Source organism: Stegodyphus dumicola, chromosome 1, assembly GCF_044657685.1.
Source record: "Stegodyphus dumicola isolate Sdum_Otavi_A_Nest chromosome 1, ASM4465768v1".
Classification (NCBI taxonomy): domain Eukaryota; kingdom Metazoa; phylum Arthropoda; class Arachnida; order Araneae; family Eresidae; genus Stegodyphus; species Stegodyphus dumicola.
Genome location: NC_140768.1, coordinates 4871178 through 4891991, shown reverse-complemented (window position 1 = coordinate 4891991; position 20814 = coordinate 4871178). Strand labels below are relative to the sequence as shown.

Sequence of the window (20814 nt, the reverse complement as noted above, 5' to 3'; positions counted from 1 at the left end):
GGGCATTGCCATCCATAAACACAAATTGTTCGCCCATGGCGCCCCGAAACAAACGTACATGTTGTTCCAGAATGACGTCCCGATAGATTTAGCTTGTCATGGTTCCAATTTGAACATGCAGGTCAGTTCTGGAACCCAGAATAATTCCACCCCAAACGAGCACTCCTGCACCACCGTAACGGTGTCGTTCAATGATATTTTCTTGGTGGTAACGGGTACCTGAAGCTCTCCATATGAAAGTCCGGCGAGAATCAGACTGCAAGCTAAGCCTGGACTCATCGGAAAACATCACACAAGCCCACTGTTGCGGTGTCCACAATGCATGCTCTCTACTCCAGGCTAACCGCAGGCGACAGTGAGTTGCAGTAAGTGGAACGCATCCGACAGGTCTACGAGCATATAGACGAATCTGCCCTAAGCGTGTGTACACGGTCTGCCGTGAAATTGTCATACTAGGGGCTGAAGAGAGCTGACGAGACAGGTCTGAGGCTGTGCTCCGCCTGTTTCTTTTGGCAGTAACTGCCAAATACCGGTCCTCATTTGGCATTATAACTCTGGGGCGGCCTATGCTGAAACGTCTACTCACATTACCATCATCGTGGAATCGTTGCCAAAGCCTGGAGGTGACACTCTGGGCAATTCCAAGTTCGTCTGATAGTTCCAGATGGGTACGCCCACATTCCAGACGGCCGATAATTCTACCAAGTAAAAAATCATCCAAATGCGTCCTTTGTGTCATAACTATTCGGTTATTGCACTGAAATGCTATAAACCGCCTGCGAACAATTTTACTTCTTTGCCTGTATTCCTTATATATCACTCTCTTACACTCTCGTCATTGTGACGTACCATCGGTGTCATCTGGTTACTTCCTGAAATTTGCATATTCTTGAAGATGTGTGTAGTGATTTTACAGGTGATATATTTATTTTAGAGTTCGATTTCCGCGTGACTCCGAATTATCCTTAATTTATGGACATGAGTGTAGTATAACCGTAGTTTACCTTTATGACAGCTTCCGACACCGACCTTTAAACTGCTTCCTATTCCGTCACTTTTACAGGCAACAATCTTCTTAGGAGGCACCGTGAAATAATTATTTTAACGTTAAATTTAATAAACAATTGACTCACAAGCGCACAAACACACAAAACAAAGAACACCGAATGATCTGACGAGGCGATTTCCCGAGTCGAGCCGGATTGGAAAATGGCGCCGCATATACCAACAGCCTGCCTCATTGCTCGTTACTTGAGTCAATGTTCGTATTTAGAGACAAATGTTTCGCTCTTTCTTTCCTCGTATCTCAAATTTCACCTATATAGAGGTGCTCGTATCTCGAGGTTCCATTGTATTGCGTTGAGACTATATAACGTTGAGGTGTGGCTTTTTTTTTTTTTTTTTTCCAAATACTGATGTAAACATAGCCTTATGAGTTAAAAAGCGATAAGTGACACACATCTACTACTTCATTATAATTGTTCTAATTATGATATGAGGTATTAACCTTTTCATAGTCCTTTCATAGTCAAAACCATCATTTTTTATTGTGACGTTATTGTAATTGAGATATGCAGAATCATATGAAATTCTCTTTGTTAATGAATTGTAATAATACACAGGATTCATTAACTCCTCAACTTACAACAAGCCACAACTTATTCGCAACATAAACTAAAGATAACTTAAAATGAGTTGTAATCTAAGCTCGAGAAATGATATTAAAAGTACCTTTCTTTTACCATCGAATTAAATGCGCATCAAGAATGAAATGCAGGTACAAAATAATTGCATTCTGCTTTAAGAACAGAAACGTTTCTGTATCTAAGCTGGATCACATTTTGCTGAGATGTTTATTTAGAACTAACTATTAGGAATATAACTATTATAAACTGTATAACATTTGAGTTCCAAGCAGATTAGGAGGTTCTTTAAATGTATTGATATCTCGTTAAGTTTATTGCTAAGTAGTAGTGTAGTTAGGCCAAGAAATGGTTTTTAGTGTCGTTAGTTTTTAAATTTAAAACGCATGATTTATGTAAAAGACTTAAAATATTTGTGTTTGTAAAGTAATAAATGTAACCATGAATTCCTACAGATTTGGCACACCTAGTAATGTTGATATTTCGTATGTCAAATGAGGAATTCTGAAACCGCTGCATTTGTTTGGAACGTAATTTATTGCTTTCAAATCTCGGCGTGCAAAACGATTCGCATTTCAACAAAATATAAAACATGATCAAACTGTGCATATGCAAGTGTTGAACATCTTTCATGTGCCATCTGTGTGTTAATGAATCAAATCTGAAAAGGATCGATTTAAATTTGTATTATATATATGTTACATAAATGAAATGAAATTGAATTTCACCGGGGAAGCTCTGTCGCATACGAGGCAGGATTCAATCAAACAGAACTCCAGTTTTATATTTTAAAGAAGATTTAATGAGCGGTAAGTTTTCATTGAGTAATGAATTCAAGTACTTGTCAGCTATAAATACTGTTACGTTCGTGATGTATAATTTAATACACGGATGCACTTACTATAAATTAATGCATGTTATCAAGCTACAGAATGGCGATCTGCGTGACCTGTCATATGCTTTAGAGTGCGTATTTGAGCTTTTTATTGGAAGACGTAGTACTTTTGCTATTTTTCTACTTTGCTATTTTTCCACTGTTTGTAATTGGTTCAATCTATTGTATACTTAAATTTTATTTTTAGTAACTAAACAGGAAGATTTCCTCTAATTATAGATGGGTCGTAAATTAACGAATGCATTTTAGTGATTAATAGTAATTAATCTAAATAATATATTGGACTGTATACGTATTACAAATTAATATAAAGATTAACGCAAGCCCCTTTTTAACATATGTACTGAATTTTGAATTATCTCAGTACGTGCTATTTCTATGGCAAAATCGCCAGCTCATATTCAATCTCTCCTTGTGCATTTTCTTAGCATTTTAGACTGCCTAATAATCTTTAAGCTAAAAAAAAGTCGCACAGTTTGATTACCTGTTCTTTATGAGCCGTAGCCCATAAAAATGAAATTTGGGGTTTGCAAATGTGTAACATTAATGAATTTAACAAACTACGTAAGGTTTAGTTTGTTTTGTTTGATTATGGCAAAGCATTCCGGGGTTATCTGATTAGGAGGATGCCTTCTTGGAGGACTTCTAAGGGAAATTGGCTACACACACAGAGGGAAGACAGACGAATTAAATAGAGGGAAGACCACGAAAATGCCCTTGCAGCCAGCACGTTCGCGGGATTCAAAGACTGGACCGAACTGCCAGTGTTCAGCGGCTTTACTGCTCCGCCGCTAATTACATAAGTTATAAGAAAAATAACGCCAAAATTCTGAGGAATAATGTTGAGAGATTGAATATCAGTTTGAATAATGCACCTGCCACAATATGCTGCAGTGTTTTAAAAAATTTATATTTACGTCAAAGAAATATTTGGTCTCCCGGATATATGTATAATTAGATATATTCTTCTAATCAATTATTATTTGTCACTAAAATCTATTGGTTAATTCATGAACTTCTTATATCATGTCAGATTTCACTTTTGTGTTATACAGAGATGTAAGAAGACTTGACGATTTGTAAAAATGCAAATACGAAGTTTCTGCGAGGTCAATGTAAAAGATATACCTTAAAAATTATTTTTGAAAATTCCAAAAATGGAAAGAATATTTTTTAAATAATTATTTAATTTTAATAAATAAAAGCAATTACTTTTATTCATGAATATTTTCCACCTATTTGTCAACTTACTATCAATTTTCAGAACGCATGTAGTTTTTTAGGGAAAATCTTCGCCAGTTTTTCGTCATTAATTCAACTCAACCTAGTGTCTCGGTAACCTTCTGCAATTTTGGTTCATCACTTTCCACTTATTTTGGTGCCATAGCTAATGCAAATGTGTATATGCTAATATAAACAATAATAAACCAAACAGTAACTTGACGGTGGACTGCTCACTATACTCTCTGTGTTGATTTTTAAAGCTACGTGAAACTTCCACTGAAAAATAGAAGGCTGCCAATAAACTTTGCATTCTATAATTTCAATCTGGTTTACTAGCCATATCATATTTCGAATAAAATCAGCTAATACTGAGGAAATAAATCATCTTATTTAAGCGCTTCAACTATGCTTGGGACGACGAATCGTGCATTTTTGTTCCCTTCTCAACAAACAAGACCCATAATTAATGTTGAGTTTACAAGAACTTGGAGAAAATAATGCTGAGGAAAACTAACAATAAAATATTTTGAACATGATGCTATGCATATCGTTGCAGTATGTACTATGTTTTGTTGTTTTTGTTACATATGGCTTTATTAGAAGGATCAATCCAAGCATATAAAATAGCTCAGTTATCGCACAAGAACAATGATATATAATGGAAAAGAACAAACATTTAAAGTAAGAACCATAACAAATGAATGTGGTAACAAAATTAAAAAGTTAAAAATTTAAACAACAAAGGAAAGGAACATAAGAGATGTAGTCTTTACAAGGAGTTCGTGAAAGTTCTGGAATTCCGATACAGTTTGCTTATTTCGCCACGTTTCTGAAACTATTTATCTAGTTCTGGACGTATAAGAAGATGCTCTACATCCATGATGCCCGAATTGCAAATTTGGCATATACTAGATGGAAGGATGCCGATTTTATTAAGATGGTTGTGCCATGCAATAGTATGCTTAAACATTATATTTTAACATACAAGATGTAAGTAGGTGTTATACTGTAAAATTAGAAAAATAACAACATTACACTGTAGCTTAAACAGAGAATATTCACAGTTAATGCATCCGTGTAGTCTGTAGATGCCAAGTGATCTTAATCTGAAATCGACAAATTTACTGGACTGATGCAATAAAATATCTATATAGGTCAAGGTGAAAGTCTGAAAATAATCCCTCCCGTGAACCAAACATAACTAGTGTATTTTATACTTGCATTTCTCCTTGAAATGTATAGCTGTAGAGACATTAGGATTTTTTTAGAAGCAGCTTAGATGAAAAATTAGCAATCGCCTTCGCCGGAAGTCGAACCACGGGCCTCTGGAATACCGGCCCAGTGTGCAGAACCACTACACCACGAAGGCAAGCTAGGAAGGAGGGAGAAATACCTTATACAGCGATGATATCTTTGGGCGTAAGGGATTGTCTTCAATAACAAAACTCTTTTACTGACCGTGTTTGATAGAGTAATCAGTATTTAATACAACAACGCTGGCTATTGTAAGTAAGACACTTACAGTGCCGGCCGCTTATTAACTTCCCCAACTAACTCACTGCAAGATTCCTTGGAACGAGGCTGCCAATCTTTTGGCCAACATGGTGCAAGGGTCCTCCACAGACCTATGAAAAACCTCTTATTTCATTCAGTCAAACTCCTGATAAAAGGAAGGTATGCCTCCAGAATACAGCAGAGATCACTGTGTGACTTTGCAGGTAAGCTATTGGCCTCACTGTTGGAGGATCCCAGATTTTCCTGTCATTCCACTGTCACAGCTGATCCCAGATTTTCCTAGAAGTTCAGCTGTGGCACTTTTCTGCCTTACTACAAGCCATGACTGTTTGCCCTTATACTTGTATTGGCTTGGACTTTGTGATTCTCCTTTATGTCATCTGTACGAACAACATCAAATTTTTGATGCTATTCACCCTGACTCGTGTTCTTCACTTGTGTTTTTTAAACTGTAAAGTTCAAAAATATTAGGGCTAGAGATCTAATGGCGTCAGAGCCAATCTTCTGAGCATTTGTAATAAATAAATTAAATTTACGAAATCAGCCTCTTACTACGTTCAAATTTCTAACTCCCCCCCCCCAAAAAAAATATATACTAATCGACAAGAAAACCGCCACTTAGAAAACTCAGATTGGTGGAAGCTTTATTCTTCGGCGCCAGAATATCCTGCAATAGCAAAGCTGTTTCACTTATTGTGGACATTGGCTTACTTACTATTGAATCATGCATACAACGAGTTTGCACGAAATTTTTCTCTCCCTTAATTCTACACGTCCAGCACAGTCTTAAGTGGTCTTTACCCCGAATGAAATTCAGAGAAATAGACCTTCCTTTAAAATGTGTCCTGTAGAGGCGGGTAATGAATGCGCGGTCCTTCTCAAATGCCAGCTGATATGGAGACAAACGTACAATTTCTACAACCCATCTTTTAAGGTTTCCGCATTCAAAATCTTTCCGTTGCAAAACTCCTTTTATGTTTACATCACATTCTCAAAACAGTTCATGAAATACTTCTTAGGTACATTATTAGTCTTTGAATGGAACGCAGGCTTGGAAAGAAAGCATTGGACATGTCTGCAAAAATTCCTGAAGTGACAGGTAGACTTAATAGACAGAAAAATGCTGGTTTAAAACGTGAATTTTGAATCTTTCTAAGTCAGTGGAAGAAAAACTGTTTTAATTTGTTGTGTGTTTACTTATAACGTGTCGAAAATGCCTAAGCAAAAAGATTTCAGCCTAAAAAAAAGGATAAATTGTTAAAATATCTTGATGTTCTTTGTATGTATGGCCCTTCCTCCTCCAAAAAAAGCTGCATTTAAATTCCGAATTTCCCAAACAGCATTGCGCAATTCCCTTAAACAGAAACGTATAATTGATGAAGACCTAATAAAAATACTAATGTCTCAAGGAAACGCGAAAAGGATAACATAATCGAGAGTTTCAGAGAAATTGTTCTTCTGGAACAGTTTCAAGTTATGAAACTAGAAAATGTTCCAGGTGTCTTTTGAGTATAAAAACTAAAGATTTTAATAGGATAAAATGCTAGGATAGAACTGCGTACGAAATGTCAGATGGCTCATAAATTAGATTTATCAGATTGTTCATCGGAAACTACTTCATGAAAAACAAGAAACGAATCATCAAGCTACTGATAACTAAGATGTTTTACTGCGACGCTAAATGAGCCACACGGAATTTATAATGTCATAGTATAACGGAATTATAACTTAATGTATAACGGAACTTATAACTCTATAACTAAATGTTTAAGGGAAGCAATTTGTACTTTCTCGTTGCACGTCCGGGCATAATGCTTTACCCCGGGTAATATTTTCAAGACCACATAAATTTCGTTTAAGAGGAGAATGAAAGTATGCGAACAGGTCCGAAGACGCTCACATGTAGAGGCTGAGAATTCTAATTCATTTTCCGGATGTTTTACCGTATTTTTTTTTCTTTCAGTTAATTTCAATACCGAGTTTAAACCATCATTTAGCTTAGTTGCAAACGTTTTACGTAAGGTTTCCAAGTGCATCCGTGATAACGTTTCGTTTTCGGCTCTTAAATGCGAGTGACGAGAGAATGCGTTATGGTGTACGCGCTTTCCGCTTCCCCGTGAAATTCTAATTTCATTTTCGTACTTTGTGAAGAAGTGTTTGCTTTGCTTGTCTTTGTTTCTTGTGCTGGCACCTCACAATATCCACATTGAAATGCGCGGTTCTAGTGTGTGCGCGTGCGTGTGGTTGTTTTGCACATTCCTGGTATCACTTCTGGCCCCTTTCTCCTGTTTCTTTCCAGCCCGCTGGCTAACACAACGCACGGCGCCAGGACCGACGACACATTTGCTGGCTTACACCTAGCCTATGAAGTGAAAAAACTCATGTATGCCTCTACTTTCTATTTCTACCTCTACTTCAATTTTCATGCTCTGGCTATGTCTGCAATTTTTTTTTTTTTTTTTTTTCTGATTTCGTATGTTAACATAGTAGCCCTCTTATGACAGCTGATACCATCACTTCGTCAGCTCAGATCGTCTTTAAATTTAAAAACAGAACCGACATCTGTGAAATTACATGTACAACTCATACCGTCATTGGTACTATTCCGCTTTGAGGACCGTAAAAAGTTGCAGCGAAAATGTATGTGCAAAAGCGCCAAATCTAGCAAACAAGCCTATTCAACAGCGCGCCAAATCTAGCGTACGCGCTGATTTCAAATTGCGCAAGTTTAGATAGTTCTATATTTCTTTTAAGACGCCATTGAAATACTAGCTTAATTTTTAAATCCTTTTTTTGATATCCTATGGTTTTAACAATTTGGGAATTTTCCATGACGAAAAATCGGCAATAGAATTTTTTCGAAGAAAAGGCATAATTTATTATAGAAAATTATGTTTGAACAACCAACGAGATGAAATTATGCTTTAGCGATAACTCGGTAACGAAATAGCAATGCAGGAATCCATTCAGTTATGTTTAGCCTTTTTTTATATAAATTGTAATAATAAAAAGTATTATATGAAATTAACCTTTCATCTAAATTAAAACAATAATCTTCAGATAGTTATTTACTGTTACACTTCCTTTCTTACGTTAGGGTTGCCGCAATTATTTTTGGCAGCACTGGCATCAACAATAGTTTGGCGATTTTTTACGGTCGTCAAAACGGAATAGTACCAAATCATTTTACAAAATTTTTTAAACTAACCGTTTTCACCAGATAGTTCAAGTAAACATTTAGTCAACGAGAATCGAGAAAGCACTAGTACTATACCTAATATTCATGTCTACTTGACGTGGAATTAAATGATTTTTCCATATATATAAAAATGTATTCTGTTCTGTTCTGTTCGTTCATCAACTGACCAGATGACTGGATGAAATATTGTATTTCCATTACAATATTTTTAGTATTCACATAACACAAAGGAAACCTCTGTCATGCTACCTTTGACACCTAAATGATTAGTTCTAAATTTCACTCTCACTGTTATTTCTGTTATGATTCAAAGCATCAATGTTTTTCAAAATCTAACTTATTATAGCTTCATAACTTCAAGAAAATACTTGCACTTTCGTATTATTCAATTTCGTATAATGTTTTCAAGGACTCTTCAATAATAATGGCGTTAAAATCCGTAACTCTTCTAGGAAACGTCTTTTTTTCGTACATAACAAACACTCAAATTTTCTCTAGCAAATCAAGCTTTTATTTTCACTTGATAAATTGCATTAAACTATGAAATATTGAACGTGCATTTTGATAAATATGTTACACGTGCATTAGTGTTTACATTCCAAGATATATTAAAAAAAACACCAGCATATTTAATTCAAATATTTGATCAATAAATTTTTCTCTGTTTCATAATTTTAAGCAACAGTATTCATGAATTTATAAAGGAAAATGGCGCTAAAAAAATTACCACTTCACAACCATCAGTCAGAATCCATAATGCAAGAAAATTAATCATAATTAGTCAGAATCTTTAATATAAGAAGGTAGATACTATACTGGCGCTCAAAGACATTCTAAATCTCGAAAAAATTATTATGTGTTATCTCTCTAAAAGCAGGGAAAATTTAATTTTATTCCTTTCGTCTTTGGGGCATCATAACTGCACTTTTCGCAGTCTGATAATACAGCACCGGGGATGTTGCTTTTTGACTTAATAGAGCTTGTTGTCAAAGGAAGATAATTCAGCGAACTAATACTGATACTTTGATACTTGGTCAGTATACTGGCCTGCAGCAGGTCATAGTGTTCCCTACTCTTGCCAGTTATTGAAAGAGTCCCATCAGGGCTTGACTTGTGATGCAACCGCAAAGAATATTCTCCAAAAGAGATAAGTATTTGACGGGAAAAGAAGAGATTGAAGCACTTTGCTTCTAAAATTGAAGACCGGGTAGGTCTGGAGACTGGTCGGTATTCTGGTACTCTCTTAGAATTCACGCATTTGAAAAGACACAATATTAAACTAAACTGAATAATGAAAGCACTATGGAATTCTGCTTTCTCATTGGTCATCCTGATTATTCAGTGTAGTACGCAGCAAATGAGCAGCGTACAGTCTAAAACATTGATCCTCCTCGATAATGTCGTACTCCAGGATTTGTGCGAAATGTGCTGGGTTATTTCTTCGCTCATAAAATCTTCCATTAATCCGTGATTTTTAGATCTAAGTGCTTCTGTTCGTTATAAAATACGAGGTACCTGCGATAATTTTAAGGGATTTATTTTGCAACACCTGAAGTTTTTTTTTTTGTACTCTTTCTCACTGGCAGTAGTTCAGGCTGAACACGCATACGTGAAAATAGGCCTAATAGATGTGATATACTTCTCTCAAACTGACAGAAAGCTGATCATTTTTAAGCAATGGGGAAAAAAATTTAACCAATTTTTAAGCATTTTTAAGCAATGGGATTGAACATTATTCCTTATGCTCTGAACATTATTCCATGTGAGTGGACCAGTTGAAAGACCTATTAAAGGTAATCCCCCAGATAAACTAATACTGATAACTTTATTCGGGGTATAAATATAGAGCGCCTTAAGAGGGTTTTCCAGAAGCTACACATCCCTCTAAATGTCGCGTCTAGATTTTGTGATGTAATACTGACGTCATAATTTTTCTTTAAATATAAAAAAGCATTTCTGATCTTTGGAATAGAGCGACTGATATTTTGCTGATTGATTAAAGAAGCATTTTTATTGATAAGCACTAGCTTATCAAGCTAGAGCTGCTAGGGTTGTCGTTTCGTTGCATTGACTATCCCTGCCTATAGTTTTCTAGATATTTGGGTAAGATTGTATCTTTCAAAATGACCCAAAAGACAATATCTCAAATTACTGAGCGCCAGTGAAGCAATATTAAAAATGAACTTCCCGTCGTTACCCTGTGATTTAATCAATGTATTAATTTCTTTTTTTTTTTACTGCATAACGTCAAAATATGCATCATCCTTCTTTAAGCCATGTAGTCTGATTTCACAATATCAGCTGAAAGTTATAGGCGATTTGGTTTGCTAGGAAATTTAAATAAACAGGCAGTTTTGTGTAAACAGAAATTTGGAAGAAGTATTTTCAGGAGTGAATTTTCTGGAAAACCATTAATTTTCAAAAGAGTTATACCATACTTAACCCTTTGTTGCACACAAATAATCTAGAGAAGTTAAACGAAAATGTTTGTATTTTTTCTACTTAAAATAACCTTAGTAATAATAAAAAAAAAAGTTAATTTTATTAAAATTTCGTTTTAAATAATTGCTACAGTTTGTTCACTACAGTGGACAGCATGCATATACGTACATGCATACAAATCTCTTCCCAACGATTGACGGTCATTGCATTTGAAATCATTTCCTGCCTCGTTTGCAGTGATCATTACCATCTTCTAAATGGTAAATCTACAACTGACATGTACATAAAGATCCCCCAAACTACCTTCATTTCGTCGATTGTGATTGAATTCATTTTCCTAGGATTTTGTAACCTGTACCTATTGCATTAAAATGTCAAATGTTCTAGAAATTCCTTGCCAAACGTAAACCTTTCCAGTGGTGTTTTGGCTTGATAAGCAGTACATTTCGGTTTAAATTAACTCTTTTCGGTAGATCTTTATCGACCCAGTCCACAATTTTCTCAAACTGACATTTAAAATAAAATGTGTAAAATGACTAATTATGAATAAAAAATGGTATTATAAGAAAATGTAAGCCATATTATATAATGTTTACTATGAGAAATAGTACTAACTTGGAAACAGAAGTAGCAGCCATTTTCCAAATAGGCAATGCTTCACTTAGTGATGCTATACAGGCATTTATGATCGACAGTGGAAAGTTCTAGTAATATAGAATGAATAAACACAGGAATGGAATCTGTTACGGCATTTACAGAAGAATAAACAAATTTAAACTTTTGTCTACTAGAGTGGACATGATGCAACAAAGGGTTAAGTTACGCATTTCACAACCATTAAAAGCTATTGTTTTGTCCTCCAAAAACCAATTACTTTATCCAATAAAATAGTATTCACATACACTATGCCTCTGTTTGTCACGACAATAAATAAATGTTGTCCAATCCAATATTGCAATACGTATCTCCAGTTCTTGAATTTTATACTTTTTAAAACGAGTATGAACAGAATCAGAACATTTAGCCTTTTCCGTGAATTACACTTAGGATTAAACAATGCTATTTTAGAAAAGTAATGGATTGAGTTGCGCTTAAGAGGACTACTACGTGATAAAATATCCTAGCATGTTTTAGAGAGCATGATACGCTTGTTCATCACAAAGTTGTTTTTTAGATATATTACTTAATATATTTATCGTTGCATGATAGTTATGAATTGCATTAGCATCGCACGTAGCATGTTTTGTTGGACTAGCACACTGCTTGGTTGTTTACACTGTTTTTTATATTGATGCACCTCTTATACCCTTTATGCTTGAAATAAATGAGTTATTCTTGACTTGATTTAATTATTTAACAGATGTACTAAGCCCATATTAATTTATCATATGCCTAGGAAAAACACAAAGTATACAAAATTATCGTACAATTTATTTTATAATTAAAATAAGTTACTGTATGATAAAAATAAGTTACTGTATGATAAAAATAATTCAAAATTCAACCATAAATAACCTCGATTTTATAGAAATATTATTCCTGTATTATCATTTATATTTAATTTCAAACGTACTTTTCTTAGATTAATCGTAACACATGATTTAAGACTAAAATTATAAACTAAATTCCTTCATTTCTCCCAGTGGTTTTATCTCTATATGATCTTTTTATCCTAAATTTCCATTAATTCTTAACAAAAATTGTTTTGCCCTTCCTTTTTTCAATTTAGCTAACAGCCAATTCGCAGTAATATTTCAAAAAAAAAAAAAAAAAAAAAGAAAAAGAAAAAGTTTTTTTTTTCCCTCTGCTTTTCTTTTGTCCGCAAATTTCCACAATATCTTCACCCTTTTAATGGCTACGTATATGTAACGTATCTAATTAATATTTCTATTTAATAATACTTGATAAAGCAAGAAAAACTCATTTTCCTTCTACTTCTAACTGAACCAGTCCATGATTTTATTTTGTAGATGTCAACAACTCTAACTGCTGATAATCACTTTAACAGCTTAGTAGCTGCAAGGCAATAGATAGACAAATTTCTTATGAGCTGTTTCAGAATTCTTATTTCACTTCTGCCAGCCAGTTTACTTTTCCCCCCATTCGTGTTATAATTAGAAAGTATCATTTGCAGGTTTTTGATATCCTTCTTCGAACCATGCCTGTTGCTTGTTTTCTTTTATTTTTTCAGTATTATAATTCTTTCATGTAATGGTTTCATATTTCCTTTGAATTTGTAAATTACTAACCGATATTATTTTGCAATTTTTATTCTTGTGATGATCTGGCCTAAGTTAATATTTTTTTTTAATTTGTTTTTTATTTATTTATTTATTTTTTTTTTAGGTTCAAAGCTAGTTTAAAATGTTAATTACCTACAATTGCCAAGTAAAAGCAAAACATTAATTTTCGCATGAGAAACGGATAAAATGTTCCTTTAATTCAGCTTTCCCATAAAGCAAATTTGCACTCAGTTTTAGTTTACTTTTTAATTTTAATTTTCCTTAATTTTATTACATTCTATTTATTTGCTTCCTGTCCGGGATATACTTTCTATGGCGCGATTATTTGCTCTTGCTTTCTTTAGGCCCACTAGTAGGGCGACTGGCACGAATGGGTCAAACAAACAAGAGGGCCCACTTTCTGTTGGACTTGCTGATGACCAAGCTAAGGATTTTGATTTCGAGAAGACAGAGATGAAATATGATTCAACGGGCATGTTCCATTGGTGCCCTGCCAAATCTCTGGAAGACTGCATTCTGGTAAGTATCCCAAGAAGCAGATATTGTTGTAATTGTTTTCCACGCAGAATTGGTTGGCTGTTGAAGCTATGCGATTCCGATCACAGAACAAACAAAAGCTGTTTCCTGTGCCTTCTTGCGTAAACCATCACTTTTCCTTTTGAAAAAGTTTGTTTATTCCACGTTAGTTTACAAATTGATGAAGATTTAGAATATTCAGTTTGAAAATACCCAATGAGATTTTATCATCAATGCGCTCCTCCGAATATTTGATTAGGCATTCAGCTGATGTTAATTGTTGTATTGTGTATAATTATTGGATAAATAATCGCCAATGAAACCAGCTATGGGAAATTAAATATGGCTGTGGTCTATATCAGAGTTTTTCAAACACTGGTACGTATACCACTAATGATACATCCCATTATTTTTGGTGGTATAATATTTACACAAAGATTTAAATGTATTTTCAGAATGAATGTAAAAAGGCACACTTTAATATTTAATTTTAATGTATGTTATTGAAATACATACATATTTATACTGTTTTTGGCACCTATGGCTACAGCCACACTGGCCATATGCTAGTTATGGCTTTGGAGTTAATATTATAATTAGTACAAGTACAAGTACTTCCACAAGATTCTAGTTTAATAAATCGTAGCGTAACAACAATCCGCCTTTTCCTTTATTTCGCACTACAATAGTTAAACCCACGAGCTCTAATTTAATTCCCGACACTCGAGTTGCGAAGAATGATCGGTTAGAGTAGAGTTCGGCACGCCAAATTTTTATACATTTAAAAAATTATATAACCCCACTTCGGTACTATTCGGTTTTGAGAGCCGTAAAAAATCGCAAAACCATTGTTGATGCCAGTGCGGCCAAGAATAATTGCGGCAACCCTAACGCAAGAAAAAAAGTATAATAGTCAATAACTATCTAAGATTGATGTCTTAATTTAGATGAAAGGTTAACTTCATATAATACTTTTTTATTATTATAATTTATATAAAAAAGGCTAAACATGACTGAATGGAAGCATAGGAGTAAATAACTATTTCAGATCATTATTATAATTTATATAAAAATTGCTAAACATAACTGAATGGATGCCTGCATCGCTGTTTCCCTACTGAGTTATCGCTAAAGCATACTTTCATCTCGTTGGTTGTTCAAACATAATTTTCTATAATGAATGATGCCTTTTCTTTGAAAAAAATTCTCGGTAAAGTGCAGAATCGCCCACTTATTTGTTTGCCGCTTTTTACAAGGGTAAAAACAATTGGATTTTTATCAATTTTCTTTTACTTTTTAAGTGAAAATCGGTCGATGTGTACATGGATAAATTCAAGGGTGTGCACAGCGCCATTTTTGTGCTATTCTGGAATTTTTTTTGAAGAGAAAATAGGTCGATGTGCACATGGATACCGAGTATGTGCAATGCTTAAAAACGCGTCAAGCAGTAGTGGATTCTGCAGTCAAGCAGTGGTGGACTTTACGCAGCATTCTATTGCACACTTTTCGTCATGGGAAATTCCCAAATTGTTAAATCCATAGGATATAAAAAAAGAATTTAAAATAAAAAAAAGAATTTAAAAATTAAACTAGCATTTCAATGGCGTCTTAAGAATTATAGAACTATATAAAATTACGTAATCTGAAATCAGCGCGTACGTTAGATTTTGCGCGCTATTAAATGGGTGCGTTTGCTAGATTTGGAGCTTTTGCGCATACATTTTCGCTGCAATTTTTTTACGGCCCTCAAAAACGGAATAGCACCGTTACTTCTTAGGTCCAATCCTGCTGTTATAATGGGCAAACGGTTGGGAACAACAAAATCAAAGGGGAACGACTGGCAGAAGATACAGCTAGCACTCTGGTTTTAATCTTGAATCTCACGAAACATCCGCAGCACAAAATATTAAAGCAGGGCTTAATTTCTAAAAGTAGAAGTGCCGGAGCCCTATGGAAGATCATCAGGAAAAAGGCACATAAATGAAATGACTATTTAAAATCAATAATAATTTTTAAATTAAATAGTTAATGAGTATCAAATTAATATTTATTATTTAATTTATAATTATTATTTAATTAAGTCATAGTTAATTTATTATTATTATTTAATGAATTCATAGTTAATTTATTATTATTTATTAAAATAATGAAAGATTAAAGTAATTAAATAAAATGCAAAGAGATAAATTAAAATTTAATAAATGGTTTTTTTTTATATAATTTTAATGCTAAAAATAAAATTTTCTAGACCAAATTTCTACTGAAATAATTGTTCCTTTACGTAAAAAAAGTGCTTATTCAGAGCTCCGGTAAGCTCTGGCTAGACTAGAATATGTCCCCAAAACTAAGAAGTACGGCGCAAATTAAGCTCTGTGCTAATGCCATAAAAAGTTAAATGAAAATTATATGGAATATTTTTTTGAAAGGAAATTAAAACGATAACAATAGGTAAACCTATATTACAATAGATACAATAGGTAAATAAATAATAATGACAATTGGTACAATAGGTAAATAATAATGACAATTGGTAAACCTGACAATAGGTAAACCTCTCGACTTTTTTAAACGAAAATGAACTGAAATGAAAACTAACATACGTTCATTTCATTTTTTTCATGACAATACAACAAACGAGTACTAATTTTCTATAATTGCTCAAACTCCAAATCTGCACTGAAATCTGCACAGTGGATAAGATTTGGTTTTATTAGGTTACGGCAAAGCACTCGAGGACTATCTGCCTTAAAAGAGGAATGCCTTCGTGGAGGACTTCCTAAGGAAAACTGGCTCGTATACACGTTACACATGGGAAAAACCATGAAAATGCCCATGCAGCCAGCCCGTTCGCGGGATTCGAACTACCAGTGTTCAGCGACTTTACCGCTCGGCCGCTGCACTGTAGAAGAATCTTTAATGCTACATTAAAGATACTGCGGCGTCTGTTCTTAGCCGTACTGCAGCAGCCAAAGTTTCCATGTTATTTCTTTGTCATTTGCGATGAATCAATAAAATCGAAACTTAAGTAAAACTAATCAAAAATAAAAGCAGAGCAAATATTTTGTCATTCAGTTTGATGAAAGCAACAGATGTAGTCAGCTTTCCACATCTGATGGCTTCTATTCTATTTGAAAATCAATAAAATCATAGATGAAAAAGTGATATTCTACCAACCTTTACCGAATCATACCACAGTGGATAAGATGTTTGAGAAAATAAATGAATTTATCACTGATCGTGAAATAAATTGGAAAAAGAATGAAATAAATTGGTAGGAGTTTGTATACGTTGATAAACAGATTGTCATGGTGGAGTTTACGCCAAAATTGAAAGCGTTGCACGAGATGCAAAGTTGCATTGCAGCATCAGCTACCAAAACCATCATCAGCTACCCTTATTAAATGTTGGATTCTGAGTTCAAGACTGTTTACAATTTAGTGCAATGAAATGAGTAGTAAGTGTTATAAGCTGCTTTTACACATTAATGTCCGGTGGTTTTCAAGCGAAAAACTTTTAACTAGATTCTTTGATTTACGTTTCGTTACTTCTTGCATATTACATAAAATATAAATATATTCTCCTTTGAAAATGATTTACTTCTTATAATGTCTGTGAAGCTTTTAAACATTTTGTGACTTTCATATATTCGGCATCATTTTCGTGCTTAATTCTCACAATGAAAATTATGTCGCGACTGTAGAACAGTGAACAGTGATATGGGCACAGCAGTGATTCTAGAGTTTTTTTCAGCAGTGATTCTAGAGTTTTTCCCTCGATGATGGCATACTTAACTAAAAACTCGCAATCTTGTTATGGACATGTCGCTTTCAGATTATAATTTCAGGTTTACTCTTTGTCTATTGTAGAGTACCTAATCTGGCACATTGAGAAATGTATCTTCAAAAAGGGCCAAATTCTGCACGCAAGCATCTGAACTCGATAGGGTAGCACAAATTCAAAACTGCATTTGCAGCATTCATCATCTTCTCAAAATCTTGCTTTATATATATGTAATAATAAAATTCCATAGTCAAGAACACACTTAAAATTCTAACTGTATGTTCTTTTCATTTTTAATGGCGACGTTCTCTTATTTGAAATTACGTGGAATTAAATTCACAGCCCCGTAGTCTTGTTTTTCCCGCCTTTTTTACACGTACAGTTATAGAATGTTCTGGAAATATTTAAAGCGAACTGGATTGACTGACAAGGCTGACGTCATTTCTTGGAAGCTCCGCCTTTCCAGAGGCTATAAAAGAACTCGCAAAGGAATATCGGAGGCTTTTTCTTAAATGTCTTGATGCAGTAAACTTCATACAAAAAGTTATTAGTAATTCTTTTTTATTTACTTCGGATATCTGATTTTGTAACTGCTATTTTCTCCTGAAATATAATAAATGGATCCTGTTTTTTAAACTTATCGTCTGATAATTTAAGCTACGACTACATCTATGATTCTTCAGCAATCTATTTATTCCGGACAAAAGCTAGTACATCACATATATATATAATACATTTCTGTTCATTTAGATTTGCCTGTTATAGAGAACTTCAAAAAAGATGTTCGTGTTTCAGGATCGAAATCAAGCAGCCATGACTGTACTAAATGGTCATGTCGTAGTGTGTCTCTTCGCTGATCCTGATTCTCCACTGATCGGTTTGAGAAATCTTGTGATGCCACTTCGTGCCAGTAATTTCCATTACCACGAACTCAAACACGTTGTTATCGTTGGAAATGTAGACTATCTTCGACGTGAGTGGAAGATGCTACAGAATCTACCCAAAATCTCTGTACTGAACGTAAGTTATTCTGATATATTTTTATATAATTTTTGAAACAGTGCTTGATCATATAATCGAACTCGTAAATTTCTCATTATATGTGGAAGAAAAGCACATTAGTTTGAATTTAAGATTACGCAAAATTTAAACTTAGATTGACACTGATTTTATAGAAAACCTATGCAAATCGAGGGTGAATTTATATCAAAGCAGTGTCAATCTAAAATTTAATTTTACATTCCTCACAGAAAGAGAAATGGTTTCTCTAATGTTTTTAATGTATAATTTTTTTCTAATAAAAATGGATGGAAATCTTGTCTCATAAAAACTCACCATTTTTATACAATAAGTCTTTGATAGAAAACGAAAAAGAATTTCTGATACTGCCATTGTGTGAAAGAAATCACTTTTCGCTGAAAAGTCCGTCTATGTTCTTAGCTGGACATATTTTAAGATGTTACAAATTTAACATAATGTAAATATTAATGCGCATTAATACGGTACCTTTTAATCTTACTTTTTTTTTTTTTTTTTTTTTTTTTTTTTTTTTTTTTTTACCTTTACCTAAATTTAACATAAAATAAATATTAATGCGTATTAATACGGTACCTCAGCGGTTTTCAACCTTTTGACTAACGCGTACCATTTAAACAAAATCTGAAAATCCTTAGTACTACCACAACACTTTAAAATGATTATTTTTCAGTTTCTGAATAGAGATATTAACAAAATATTTTGTCATTTGCACAACCTATTGGCTATTTGTATTAAATATGCACACATAAAAATATTAGGTTAAACAATGGTTACTATTTTAATTCTCAAAATTTAAGTTACAATACTTTAATTCTAAAATTTGCTGTGAAATCTGAGCCTGTATAAGAGAGATCAATTTGTTTATGGCTGCCTGGTCTTATTTTACTTAGTTTTAACCGTAAATTAGGATCCACTTTTAATTTTGTTCTGTATTTGTTTTCAAATATTAACACGGAAGAAAATCTTTGTTCACACAAATAGGTTGTACAAAATGGCAATAAAAATTTAATAGCTTTATTTGAAATGCCTTTAATTTCTTTTTTTCGGTTTAGCCCAAAGTCAACAAGATCAGTCAGAGTTCGATGAAAGGAAAATTTCTATCAAATGTTCTTTTCCTGCATGAGATTTTTGAAATTAATAGTTAAAAATACTTTGCTTTTCTTTGCGTACCGCCTATTTTTCTCTTGCATATTACCAGTGGTACGCGTACCGCCGGTTGAGAATAGCTGGTATGGCGTACTGCTTCCTGAAACTGCAAATGATTTCTTACAATGGTAAATTATATAGAAAAATATTTCTGTATTCTGAAAGTTGCGCAGGTATGCAAATGAAATCGTTTTCCTCCCTTGGAATTTGATGTATGAACAGTATTCATAAAAATTATGGTAAAATCTGTAAGAAACAATTTTTTTTTCTCAATGGAATTACCGTTCGTGTTTAAGTGATGACAGTAATCAAATTACTCAGTGATCCCAATGTGGCAAAATTTGAGTCTTTTAGATTAAATTCTGTTTTCTGTTTGCAGGGGTCGCCTCTCAGTCGCGCTGATTTGAGAGCAGTGAACATCAATCTCTGCGACATGTGTGTCATACTTTCTGCGAAAATTCCAAGCAGCGATGATCCGACGCTTGCGGACAAGGAAGCCATCTTGGCTTCACTGAATATAAAGGCCATGACGTTCGATGACACGATAGGAGTGCTTACTCATAGTACGTAGTTATTTCTATGTCTTAAACCAAATAAATGGTATTTGAAAGAAAAACATTTAAACATCAATTGAAAAAATCTTTGAACATTTTTTAACGGTGTCATATCCTAGATGTTCCAGGACTTTATTATTATTATTATTATTATTATTTCTGAGTTTACAGTACTAAAAAGGAACAAACGTTGTTTTTATGTTACCCGGTAAATATTCTTACTTGACATGACCTTGGCTATGTTTTCACGCAAACTTGGACAAACAGGTTATAGGGCAGCGCTTAGCAACACACTGTTCGGATTGTCGCACTCGTTAAGGAAACAGTGGGGGTTTTAGCAAAAATCAACCAAAAATTGGCAAAATAAAAATTTTATATGATAATATTCTAGGGTTTTAACTCTATCGTCTACAAAAAAACCGCTTGTGTGTAAAATTATTTTTAAAGATGTTATAAGCATTCGAATACTCTTGTTTACCTTTTTCAGGACATTTTAAAGGGACATTTAAATGTCAGTAAAAAGGAAACCAATCACTTGAGAATCGTTATTTTAATTTCCACGACTAATACGTTTTACTTTTAGTAAGATATAAATGTGTAAGTCATAAAGACCCCAATT

General features: G+C 33.8%; 1 protein-coding gene across 1 annotated transcript in view; it reads left to right on the top strand.

Moving 5' to 3' along the window:
* The window catches only part of LOC118194290 (calcium-activated potassium channel slowpoke-like), a 240720-nt gene that overhangs the window by 195222 nt on the left and 24684 nt on the right, over positions 1 to 20814 (top strand). The window contains exons 22-25 of the mRNA XM_035365509.2: positions 7577 to 7660; positions 13506 to 13680; positions 18253 to 18477; positions 20021 to 20204. Coding sequence (XP_035221400.1) covers positions 7577 to 7660; positions 13506 to 13680; positions 18253 to 18477; positions 20021 to 20204 — 668 coding nt within the window. The remainder of the gene's footprint in view (positions 1 to 7576; positions 7661 to 13505; positions 13681 to 18252; positions 18478 to 20020; positions 20205 to 20814) is intronic.